We start from the raw sequence: 13,437 nt of genomic DNA, 5'->3' as shown, positions 1-13,437 counted from the left end.
AATACAGGACTGAAAAAGAATAGATTTGTTATTTTAGAAATGCGTGTAATGACTTAACATATATGTCATTATTTATTCATCTCTTTATTAGATTACAACCACAAAACAAGTGGCCTAATTACAGGACACATGTAAGCCGTATTAAAATAGGAGGAACTGTTTTAATTAACAGATTCTACACACTAAAGAGTCATTTAGTTTGACCTCTCTTTATATTTGAACAGTAGCAGAACTCGGGCTCCTGTTGAAGTGGAAGAACTAATTAATGTCAGTGGGTAAAACCTGCTTTTGTTCGACAAATTCAAGTTAAAAAACAACTCATGTTACCGTTTTTGCATCAACAAGGCCAACAGCAGAGCTCGTGGAGTAAGTATATTCTGTTTCGAACCGTTTTTCTACAGCAATAAATAGTATTTAACCTTTCCACAGTGTTCATTGAACCCTGCCTTATTTTCAGCGTTCACAGTCTAATGTGACCGCGGCTCTTTTATTAACACAAAAACCTCAAATCATCCACTGCATTTTTGTTTATACCTTTTTTAAACTATGAAAGCGTTTGGGTGTGGACGGTTGTGGCCGCGTGCATGCGTGGGTGAGTGTTGTGTGTGTGTGATGGATGAACCCATTAATTTTCCTCTGGGGGGTAACTTTGTACTGGGAACACCAAAGGTTGAACACCAACGTTGAATAAACCACTCAAATTTCTCCCATAAAAATAGGTTTTTCATCATTTTTGAGGCTAAAAGATGAAAAACAATATTTTTTCTTTTGGAAAAGTTGGAAAAATTGTGGGATTTTGGCTAAGACTGAATGTAAATACTCTTTAATGTTCAGAACAGTCATTTTATTTCAACTTCCTCCCATGTAAAGCTTTGGGTCGGTGACCGAATTTTGTCTTTTTGATCAATTATTCCATAAAAACCTGTAGCATCTCCCCAAACACTTTGACAAAGAAACTCAACCTTTTCCCCTGCGGTCATGACCAGCTGCACAGTTAATTTTCCAAAAATAAATAAGACCTAATACAGTCACATTTGCAGGAACATTTCGTGTGTGCACACGAGGTGAGAAATGTCATTAAAATGGTCGACTCCCCCGCTGAGAAAGTGCCATTAAAAACTCTGAAAATATAAAAGACGTGATTGCAGTATTTCAGTCTTTGGTGGAGAAGTAATCGTGCAGAGTGAGCTTTTTGTTTGCTGGAGATTCTGTTTTACAGAAAGAAAAAGTCTACAGGTGGAACAGGGGGGAGGAGAAAATTTTTGCAATCCAGTCTGATGCAGCTCTAGTTAAAGTCATTTTAAAAGTTTTCAAGATCAGACAGTGGGTTAAACACCTCGTCTGCGAAGATTTTATATCGTTTACGCACTTAAAAAAAAAAAAAAAAAAGAAGAAGTCACTTTTAGAGCATTTCACAGAAAACAGACCCTGAGATTTTTTTTTTTACTGCGCTCAAGCACCACTTTGAATTTATATTGATCTTTTCATGTAGTGGAATTTATCCTCGCACTTTACAGTTTGTTACGAGTGGACCTTTTTTATTCCTCGGTTACAATTTCACCCACTTCACACGTTTTTGAACCTTTACACGAGTTCACGCGCATTTTGAAACAAGAACATAATTCCCCTAAGAACCGACGACGGCGAACATGGAGAGGTTGGCGTTGTCGGCCTGTCGCCGCTTCCTCCTCGCAGCGGCTGTTTGGATCATTTTAGCTCAAAGTCAGAGGCGAAATAAAAACCTCTTTACCTTACTGCAGCTGTGAGTGAGGGACGGCTCTTTGTGCCGCTTCGCCCTTTGACCTCTCCTTTCTCTCGCTCGCGGACGCGGAAATTAGCTCCGTGCTAACGTTTCCTTCTCCAGCTCGTGTGCGGTGTATTTATGGCAGACTGTTATTATATTCTTCTTCGCGCACTCGTGTCGAAGCGCTGTGATTATTTTCAAAGTACCAGTTTGCGTCGAGTTCCCCCTAATGAAGCTAATTCATGGGCATGTCACGATCGATATATAAATAAAACATTTGTATCCCTTCATTACGTGTAATTGCTAATGTGTGTGTGTGCAATGTGTGTAATGCGAGTGTGCGTATGTTTTCTGGTCCTGAAAAGTGGAATGTGTCTATTCTAAAATTCGAGCTATAAGGACATTTTTAGGACATTGATTTAGTTGCTTGACAGTAGGGCTGCAACTAACGATTGTTTTTGGTGTTGACTAATCAATCGATGATTTTTTCGATTAGTCGACTGATCACAATTATTTTCGTTCGCACCTATTTTGGACTTCTGTTTAACCTACCTACAGTGGACTCACACGTGTGCTTTAATAACACAACATTTATTACAGTTAAATACCTGAAACAAATTATCACAGATTTCTTACAGCTTAAAGTGAAAGAGGTAGGTGAAAACGCTAGTATTGACAGGGGCTGAAATGAACCCTTTTAGCACCGTAATAATAGATATATTTATATACTTTCAGGGGCAGTTCGAATGATTAAAATTGCACGAAGTAGCGAGGAGTTACGGTAATTTGAAATACATTCCGTGGTTGTAAAAGTATGTCAAAGCAGCTTCGCCTGTAATTCAACTCAATTCAATTTAACGTAAGTGAACTAGCGCTCGCCATGCTAGCTTCTTCCGGGATTTTCCGACTGATAGACGTACGACAGACTGTTTTGTATTGGCATCAATTTAATTATAATAGCAATCAAATTAGAGTATGAATCAGTGGTCAATTGTAGGATCTACAATTCAAGAATGTGATCCGATTTTGAGTCTGAGCTACGTGTTCTGATGTCAAGCTTGTGTTCTACTTACAAAAGTGACATAAATGTGGTTTAAGTGACGATAATTTCCTTCCCTTTCTTCTGTTCTTAAAGAGCAGTGATGACAGAAACAAGCTCCGCTTCCTCAGGCTCTGACGCCGACCACGTTTTCTTTGATCAAAAAAAAAATCTTGATTTCATCAAATCCCCGTATTTCCTTTACGACAAAACTTTGGCTCAGATCTGAAACATTTTAGTTAAAGAAAAAAAAAAAAAACCTTGGTTTTGGATACTCAGTGATTCAATGACTGTGTTGTTCTCAGCTTTACATCATCCTGCATTTAGTCAGCGGTAAAATCAAAGTGAAAGCCGGACAGTTCAGGGGCTTGTTAGACGGCTCGGATTCACCGCGGCTCGTATAAAAGGCGGAGGCGGCGGGAATCGGACAATAAACTTTGACCTTTTCTCTCCCTTTGATGTTCTCCTCCTCCTCGTCTTCCACCTCTGCAGTGTTTCCCCTCTCATCTTTGAAAACTTCTGGCTCTCCTGCGAGGAGCTCGTCTCCGGCGGCGGACGCGCGCGCACCGCTGCTGTCAACACCTAGCTGCTCGCTTTACGCCGCCGCTGCCGCTGCCACCCCCCCAGCACTTCCTGCCCGCCTGGCACGGCACCAGCCCACTTCTGAAATGCTAATGTATAATTCTGTTTAATTAATGACCGTTGCAGCAGCAGCAGCAGCAGCAGCAGTAGCAGTAGCAGCAGTAATGTATACCTCCTCCCTCCATTGCTGCCTGTCTAACTCTGTGCAGGGAGCCACAGTATGTTTCACTGATGCTCAGACAGGAACTGTTCCGCGTTTCAAAGTCGCTCTAAAAACCCGTGTGCTGCTTTCATGGGCTCAGCATTTTGACAGGAACTCCTGCAGGTGAACCACAACTACACTTTTTGTTTTGTGGTGTTTTTTTTTTGTTTTTTTTACCATTTATATCTTAAGCTCAATCAAAGTGTAGGGTTTTGCTCTTTTCCTCAGAGTAAGCCTGATCAAAATGAGAGAAAAATCATATAGGGGTCAAAATATCGATTTGGTGGCATATCCGTCCATTCGCCGAGTGTTACTACTTATGTCTCCTCACGGTGGCGCTGCTGAAATGAATGAGGGAAACTTGGGTGGAAGTTACCTGGCTAAAGAATAGGGAGTTTTACGGCGGAGAAAGTTACATCAAGAGATGCTCCGTCCACGTTCCAGTACGTAGACTTTATGCACTTTGTTCTTCGTGTTGTGAATAAAGTCGTCTTCATTTGTGCAGGGGCCACAACCAGAGGATGGAGTTCCTGGGCGACTCCATCATGCAGCTGGTGGCCACAGAGTATCTCTTCATCCACTTCCCCGACCACCATGAAGGACATTTAACGGTAAGAGACAAACAAATCCACAAATATCACGCCACAGAGTGGAGCTGTTTGGTATAGTGCAGCACGGCTGCGTCTGAAACTAAAATACGGCTTGTGATTCGACTCATGATCGCCAGCTCTCGGTAGAGACTCCTCTGTTAAATATTGAGATTTTAGACATTTACCCGCTAATTGTTGGAGATTAACGGATGTTTTCATGATTTTTTCAATCTTTTTTTAACTGATCTACAGTTCGCCTGATCAATCTTTGAATCTCCAAACTAATGTCCAGGTGCTCGCTCCTCTTTTCCTTCCTCCTCACCTCAGTCTGTACTTTCCTGTACGTGCACTCTTCTCCTCCTGATGAGCGTTGTAATGACACATGGTTCTTCACTGCTTTTTCAATAACACGCCCTTTTTTTTTTTAGTCTGTCAAGTGAAACGACTCTCACAGCTTTTTAACACCGCTACAGAGAAAATTATCCAACTCTGAACATTCAGCTTCTGTTTTCCGACCACGTCAAACGCCATTTCATTCGACCATGTTGCGCTCCTCCTCCTCCTCCTCCTCCTCCTCCTCCTCCTCCTCCTCCTCCTCCTCCTCCTCCTCCTCCTCCTCCTCCTCCTCCTCTCTCGTAGAGCCACTGCTCAAGGCTAGAGGTATTGAACTGGTCATAAACTGGAAACGTAGCTCTGCAGTTGGATGCTTATTCCTGGATCTTCCTCATAGATGGAAGCCTTGATGTGAGTTGTATAAAAGCTTCCATCAAGCGTTTGTTGAGAGGCTGAAAGCCTCAGCAGCCATTCCTATGCCCAAGAGTCAAGATGGTGTACATCTGAAATGGATTTCAAATCGGGGGGAAATGGGAAAAAATTAAAAGTAGTGCTCATTCAACCAGTGTGAGTGTGTGTGTGAGTGTGTGTGCTCCTCGGGAGTCAGTTTGTCATTTTCATTCCATTTGCTCTTTAACTCGTCCTGTAGCTATATTTAACATGTTTGTGTTTTTCCCCCCTCTTACACGCGTAAATGCACCATGTTGTCAGTCGCAATGTAATATTCAACAGAGCGACGTGAAATCTCCCTGAAACATTTACTCCGCATTACGAACCCCCGTCTTTGATGAATTATTCCACTTCGCCTTTATTTTTGATGTTTCTCTGTATTTCTGTGGGTTTTTCTTATTCCTCCCCCCCCCCCCCCCCCCGTGCTTCTTTGAAGTCCCTTTTTGATCACACCTTGAGGTGACGCAACAGCTACATCCATACTATGCTGTTTTCCGTAGCTAGTATATTAAAACCAATGCAGTCAAACAGCTGTTTTGACGCCTTGATATTCACAAATTCTGTTTATTTATTTGTCTGTCTGTCCATATATCTAGTTTTAAAATATTTTTGTCCAACAAAATATCTGTCTATCTGCTTGGCTAATGAGCTATCTATCTAAGCTAGTTAGCGAACTATCTATCTAGCAAACTTTCTACTGTATCTAAGCTAGTACGAGAGCTATCTATCTCATAAAGGATCTACTGTATCTAATCTAATTAGCGAACTATCTCTCCATCTAAGCTAGTTAGTGAACTGTTTACTGTATCTAAGCTAGTTAGCAACTATCTATCAAAGCTAGTTTGCTAGCTGGCAAACTATTTACTGTATCTGTTAGTTAGTAACTATCTAAGCTGGTTTGCTAGCTGGCGAACTATTTACAGTATCTATGCTATAAGCGAACTATCTATCCATCCATCCACCCACTCCATTGTTTTTTCTTATTAGAAAACTTCCCGTTTTCCTGACCATTTAGTCAAAGGGAGGTCACATTATTTATATTTTTAGGCATATTCGTATGGACACGGATAGTTTATTTTTACCTGAGAATGCTGTTTTTAAATGAAAATATCATGGTGCAGGTGTGTAACATGAGTCTATGTTTGTGTGTAGCTGCTGCGCAGTTCGCTGGTGAACAACCGCACACAGGCCAAAGTGGCGGAGGAGCTGGGGATGCAGGAGTTCGCCATCACCAACGACAAAACCAAACGTCCAGTAGCACTGCGGACCAAGACTCTGGCTGACCTGTTGGAATGTACGTTGTTAGTTTTTGTTTTTTTTACCGTTCTTTGAAACATACAAGATCCTCGCAGACATTTATTGACCCACACTCAACCTTTTTTAAATCTCTCTGTGAAGTTTAAGAAGCAAACACGACGTATCATTATCGATTTCTGTGTTGTGCTAAATGTCAAACACAGTATTTTTTTATCCTCTGCCAAAGACGCTCCTTAAGTGATGATTTCTCTTCAGTTATATTCCAGCAGCTTTTGTTGCCATGGCAGCTAATCTACTCCTGGTATTGTTTTTAGCTTGATTGATTTTATTTTGACAGAAACAAGACATTCAGGGTATACGTGGTAAGTGAAAGGTGAAAGAATCACTGAAGAGACGTGCTATTATTACTATCGTCATGATGTTTCTGTGAAGTTCAGGTTCAACATCAGTTATTGTACCTTTTAGAAACATTTTGTTGTTTTTTTTACAAAAATAGGAGGGTACCAGCTATGTTACTAGAACTTGTTACCAGAGGATATACAGTATGTAAAATATGCAAAAAGTTTCTCAATCCTGGTCCTGGGAAACCCTACCTGATTCAAATGAACGTACTGACTATTTCAATCATTTTATTTTCCTGCATAATGAACAAAAGAAAGAATGATTGCTGGTGGAACCAAGCTGTTTTCTACTTGGGGTTTTGAAATCATTCACCAGATTGGAGGTATTTGCTAAGCTGTGGATAGAGATGTGGCTATCTAGCTAGCTTCTGTAATTCTCAGGCTCAGCTGTCAGTATCTTTATTCCAAAGGCAGATTTCCAAACATTTTAAACTGAAAGAAAGCCATTTAGAGAAAGATAAAAAAAAAAAAAAAAAAAAAAAATCACACTGCGGAGCTTCATATCATTTGCTTTTCAAATCATCCTTCAGAGTTCAGGCCGGAGCGGAGTTGATGATACGGGGAGGGGAGGGGCCGGGACGCGGGTCAGCGTTTGAAATGAGCGCAGGAGCCGCCGCCGCCGCATATGAGCAGCCATGCCCTGCAGCTACTGCAGGCCCTCACTGGCCTCCTGAAATATTACCTATTATTCCAGCCTCCTGTCCCACTGTCTTAGTCACAGAGATGAGTGAATGCAGCGGCAGCTAATGGAGGAGGGAAAACAAAAGGGAGGAGGAGGAGGAGGGAGAAGCCACGAGATGAAAATGACACCCGGCACATACCTGCTTATATTTTCCATCATTTTCAGCTCAGTTAGCTCGACACTTGCTCTCAATTCAGCCTTCCCATACGGTTTTATCTCACACATGGATGTTTGTGTGAACTCTGTGTGGCCCGTCCTACACCGGTTTCCTGTCTGAGGCGGCGGCAGAGCCATCCTTCCCAATTGTTTACATTAACATCACATTACTTGCTGTGGAGGGGTCGCAGCTGTGGTTTATCCTCTGGTCTTTGTTAATGTTTTATTTGTTCCAGTGGGAAGGGAGTCAGATGTTAAGCAGAGCAGAAAATATAAAATCCACACATCAACAGCCTTTTTTTTTCTCTCTCCCATCCTCTCTCTCCTTTTTTGTTTCCTTTGTGCAGCTTTCATCGCGGCGCTCTACATAGATAAAGACCTGGAGTATGTGCACACCTTCATGAATGTGTGCTTTTTCCCTCGACTGAAGGTGAGTCCCTATTGATAGCTGTTCACCAGATCAATAAGCCGCTGAGCTGGACAACTGCAGGAGAAAGAACTGGGGAGATGATGAGGATGAGGAGGAGGGAGCTAATGGCTGTGCACTATAATGGTGCCGGCATCGACGTAAAGGCCTCAAGTGTTGCTCGGCCCTTGAATGCCTCTCACAGCGCCGGCTCAAATTGCTATTTTAGTCATCTTTAATGGGAATCACAACTGTGCCAGGTTGTTGACGATAGTCCTCAATGGGTTTTCTTCCATTGATCCACGAGTGCTTGGGCAGTTGAATGGCTTCTGGAGTGTTTTGGGACGTAGATAGTTTCTGTCATCAAGTCCACAGCCAGATAAGAGTGGAGGAAATAGGGCGACAGATATTTTTTACTCTCGGACACCACTGAATCTCGCCTATGTTAGAATTGTACAGTGTGTGTCATGTATGCCATATCATCCAGCCCTACTAAGCTTTTTTTTATATCATTACTGTTGTTTCCTATGCAGATGATACATTCCTCTTCACATTTACCGCAATCATGTTTGAAACGAAAAAATCCCATTGAGATTAACCTCTCCTTCAAGGGAGGTCTCTGGCCAAGATAGACAGCAGCAAATACAAAAGTACAAAAGGCATACAGTTAAAACACAAGCAGATGACAAATTTAAAAAAAAAGGAAACGGATTAAATTTACAAGCAGATTATGAGAAACGAGTGCCTCAACAACTCTCAGTTTGGATTTGAAAGCACTCAATGTAAGTAACTCTGTTAACATCTCTCCAAGTAACGTTATCCGCTAAAATCATTGCAGAAAGACACAGCAATGCTAGATTTTGTGCAGCTCCGGTCTAAAATGTTGTTGTTATAACATTTTCTGCCTTATTGTCCAAGCCCTTCTCTCAACTTTTTCATGGATATTATTCTTTTCTATGCAGATGATGCACTCCTTTCCACAATCATTTCTGGAATGACTGCATATTTTCAAGTAAAGCTATCTGCTAAAATCTAATCTATTTTTGAAAAATTCATCGCAGAAAGTCATTTTTCCCCCCCGATATTATGCATCGCTGGTCTAAAATGTTATCATGCTAACATTTTCTAGAGGTTTATTTCTTTTGTTCTTTTCTATGCAGATGACGCCCTCCTCATCACAATCTTTTTGGGCCCGAGTTTAGTTTTTAAAGAAGAGCTTGTTTTCCCGTTAATAAAGCTGCTATGCTATTGCTGCAATCAGCCCCCCCACACACACACACACACACACACACTGTGTGGGTATCCACATAAGTGTGGACCTCTCCTTGTGAAGCTGCTGCAGTGGTCTGATATGCCATGCTAATTGCTGTCTTGGTGTCCCTCTCCAGGGAGAATCCCCCAGCTCTGGAGGAGCTGAGCTTTTGCGTCATGGTCGCTGCGAGAGCGCGCATGCACACGAGAGAGAGAGAGCATCTAATTTCCACTTCCAAGAGAAAAAAAGTTGTGAAACAGCCAGCGTGTCTCCTCACATAGCCTCCTCGTAACCACAGCCTTGAACACACTGTGCTGCTTCATCCAATTTGGATGGAAGTAGAGAGGGAAGGGACATAATCGCTCCACAATCCTTATGTTTTTGCTGCACTGTGTGATTGCGTCTATAGACGGGCTTGTACCGTGTATCCGTGCACTTCCCTTTTTTAAAACAGCCAAATTTCTCTGCCTTAGGCGGAACGAGTGTTGATGCCCCCCAGAGAGAGGAAAAGTGGGAAGTGCGGCAGATATGCAGGGGCAAGAAAGCTCGAGAAGTCGGCGAGGAAGAAGCGCAAGCCACAGAAGTGGAAGTACTCTTTGTAGAAAATTAATAGGAGCAGACAGTTCTGGATTCAAAGTCGGCCTTTTTATGACAGGGCTGCTTCCCCGTTAATGGAAGGGCTTTTAGAAAGTCCCTATAGGATAAGAGAAATGTATCAGGGCTGCACACCTGGGAGACTCCCAGACGCTCTTTATTTCTGGACGGGGATTGGCTTTTGTCTTAAGTAGCCTCTGATTTGTACTCGCCGTGAAGACACAGGCAGAGAGCGGGTCGGAGGCAGAGAGCGAAATAAGTGAGAGGCGGAAAAGGGAAAAATGTCAGGAATGAAATAAAAGCATGAGCGACCGAGGGAGAGCGAGTTTGTTACTGATGTCTCTGATTAAGTTTCAGAAAAGCAGGAGTGCGGTTACTTACAACTGTGTGTGTGTGTGTTGCAGGAGTTCATTCTGAACCAGGACTGGAATGACCCCAAGTCTCAGCTGCAGCAGTGCTGTTTGACCCTGAGAACAGAGGGCAAGGAGCCTGATATCCCGCTGTACAAGTAAGACTCCACAAAACACTGCAGCAAAAAAAGCACTACACACATTTCTCTGTCAACACTCACCAGAAATCCTCCTTTAGATTCTGGTTTTTACTCAGTAATCAGTATTTAGACGACCTTATATGATATATTTTGTTGTTTTGCACTGATTTTCAGGCTCATTCAGTCAATTAAATACCTCACAAGTCGAGGTAGTTTGTCGATTTATCTGCTTTATAAAATATGAATCTGTCATATTTATTATCATGCATCATTCCCAACAATGGTTTACTATGGTTGCTACCAAATATTCTCTTTAAATGTGAATATTCCATTGTTTCTTTGCTCCAAATGACAAAGAAATCATTAAGAAATGGGATGAATCAGATTTGTGGACAAAAGAGAACATTCTAATTTCCATATTTTCAGACACTTAATAGGCCAAACTAATCAATAGAGACATTAGAACAGATTAATCGGTTATGAAAAAGATCATTATTTAAAGCCTTAGATCAGAGAAAAATACAGCCCTGACTTTTTAAACCATTTACACATCGGCTAACTTCTGTTCTTTATTTTGAATATTTATTATTAAACACATTACTTTTATCAAACTATTTTTCATAAAACTGTAAACTAACAATTACATCTGTCACTTATTGTTATTATTATTGTTATTATTAGTGTTAATTAATTACAGACTTAACTGTCGATTATGGTGTGCAGACTAAACACGTCTGCTTTGAGACTTTTTCATCCGTTTATTCATCACTTTGAGCTACATTATTTGCATTATTCATTCCATTAAGATAACATTTTCATTAAAAGCTAACAATTGTAAGTGCCGCTCTGTTATTATTAATTACTACTAAATATTTAATCGTGTATCTCTGACTTTAAGATACAAATTTGAGCTGTTTGAGCTACATTGATTGTTTTTATTAGTTCATTCTTTACTTCCTAAAACACTGTTAACAACACATGCTACTCTTCGGATTGATTGTTTTAGCATTATTTATATATTTGTATGGCTGCAACTGATTATTATATTGATTATTTCCTTGATTTGTTGAGTTATTTAGTGCAAAAAACGTTGATCAGTGTTTCCCCAAACCTGGAAACGATGATGTTCTCAATAGTTGTTTGTCCGTACCCAAAATGATTCTATTTTAATGATTTATTTTTGTTTTATGGAGCAAAGAAGCCAGTAAATATTCACATTTAAAAAGCAGAAAAATCAGTCATTGCAGCTGTATATAGTTCTTATATTTATTTATGATCAACTTTATGTACTACTTTTATCTTTCAGTTTACACTTTAATTCTATTTAAACAGTAGCTCCTTGTTTTCCTGTCGTCAGTGGTTCAGTCATGTGTCGCGTGGTCGGTCCAGAGAAATAAAAAAAATGGCACAAATAAACATTATTTGCAGGACTTTTGTCCATGGACACTGTGTAAAGGTCTGTGTTGTTGTGATAAATAAACGCGGCCACAGAGACCTCGTATTTGACAAAAGGTCAAGGAGCAAGTGTCATTTGACAGAATGCTTTTCAGAGCTGCCAGGAAAGCCGCGCGTTTGTCACCATGGAGACTGACAAACACCGTTTTCATCGAGTAAAAAAAAATACACAGAGGGATTGACTGGACCTGCAGGGGCATTAGGAGATGATTTTTATTTTTTAAAACGTACAATGGACATTTAATCAGTTCCGTCTCCCTGCTATTTACTCCGCTGTCTTTCCTGCTCGCTCCTGTTTATTATTTTGTCTCTCCGTCTGACACGCCGGTGATTTTTTTGACGCGGCACATCCCTGACACTACAATCATCGCTTCTGCTCCGCACAACAAACGTGAACCGGAAACCAACAGAGAGGCTGAATGACTGGAATTTCAACATTTTCATCTCGCGCGCAAACATCAGCCCCTGTCTCTCAAATTCACACACACACACATCGCAACTGCTCTCGCGATTACATTTCAGAAAGGGAATGCGCATTTTTCTAGCAGAATATGTCAGTTTTTTGACACATTATAATATTTGAGGCGAAGAATGCAGATCTCACATTTGAAGATTTGTGGAAGATTATGACACTGGGCTGCAACAATTGATTAGTTAATAATTTACGACCAAATTAATCGGCGAGTGAAGCTCTGTGATTTCAGCTTCTTAAATGTCTTTGCCCCTCTTTGACAGTAAATTAAATATGTCATTAAAAGGGCAGTTTAGTTGTGTGGGGAAATAATAGTCAGCGTTAGGGTTAGAATAGAAGAATAGAACTTCGTAATAATGATATTAGGACAAATATGCCACAGGGTTGTTGAATAGAGCCGTAACGATATGACTTGCGCTTGACACTTTATTTTATAAAAATTTCCTTTAAATAATGTGGTTTCATTGGAAAAAAACAGCACCAAGCACTTTTTGCTAAGTCATAAATTAGCATGAGGAAAATAGTCTATTGTGCCACGTTGATATTTTGCGATTTGATTTTCAAAAACAGGTCTTGGTCTTAGTTGGACCCATGACAGTCATCGCAGCATCTACTGGTGTCAAATCTGTCAGGCTTTCATTCAAGGATGTGTCTGAATTTGTTTACAAGTGTGAAGAGTAGAAGAAGAGTCAGACACACACACACACACACACACACAGACACACACACACACACACACACACAGACACACAGAGACAACATGACCGAGGCGGGGCAGGAAAGGACACAGGAAGGAGGAAAGAAAGGGAGTTAATGCACCGCGGCCTCTGCTAAAGGTTCCCTGGTGAACGTGTCTGGCAGATGATGGATCCACACCTTCACCCCAACACCATCACTTCACTGTATACACTGTCTGCAGAGGACACACACAGTCTCACACTGTGCAGAGACAGAGACCCAAAGACATCTGGAAGTAGCTGTTTTTAGTGTCGGCCAAAGCCTCTGCAGACTCTCTCAGACCTACTTAGAAGTAATTTGTTCATTTATGATTAGACGCTGGCATGATATCAACTTTGATCACCTCATGATTCCCACTTTTAATCTAATTTCATGTTACAGCAGCGTGAGTAGGGCTTTGATTCACTCAGTTAAAACCATGTCTGAACAAGTCCAATTTGTGTGTTTACTTTAATCAAATTTGAATGGCACCAAACACAGCATACATATCTCGAGGCTCTTTACATAGTATGGTAGAGACGAGAAACTCTTCCGTCCCATAGGTGTCACTGGAGAGAGAAAATAGACATCTGACACAACCAGAATCCCAAAATT

At 41.0% G+C, this 13,437-nt stretch overlaps 1 protein-coding gene across 1 annotated transcript in view; it reads left to right on the top strand.

The window, feature by feature from the left end:
• drosha (drosha ribonuclease III) overlaps positions 1 to 13,437 on the top strand; it is a gene marked incomplete at both ends in the record, with an annotated part of 96,390 nt that overhangs the window by 70,093 nt on the left and 12,860 nt on the right. Inside the window, 4 exons of the mRNA XM_083901759.1 lie at positions 4,073 to 4,178; positions 6,093 to 6,234; positions 7,784 to 7,866; positions 10,093 to 10,196. Of these exons, the coding sequence (XP_083757885.1) occupies positions 4,073 to 4,178; positions 6,093 to 6,234; positions 7,784 to 7,866; positions 10,093 to 10,196 (435 nt within the window). The remainder of the gene's footprint in view (positions 1 to 4,072; positions 4,179 to 6,092; positions 6,235 to 7,783; positions 7,867 to 10,092; positions 10,197 to 13,437) is intronic.

This window comes from Microchirus variegatus (genome assembly GCF_963457635.1).
Source record: "Microchirus variegatus genome assembly, chromosome: 15".
NCBI classification, from domain to species: Eukaryota; Metazoa; Chordata; class Actinopteri; order Pleuronectiformes; family Soleidae; genus Microchirus; species Microchirus variegatus.
This window is presented reverse-complemented; position numbering and strand designations above follow the sequence as displayed.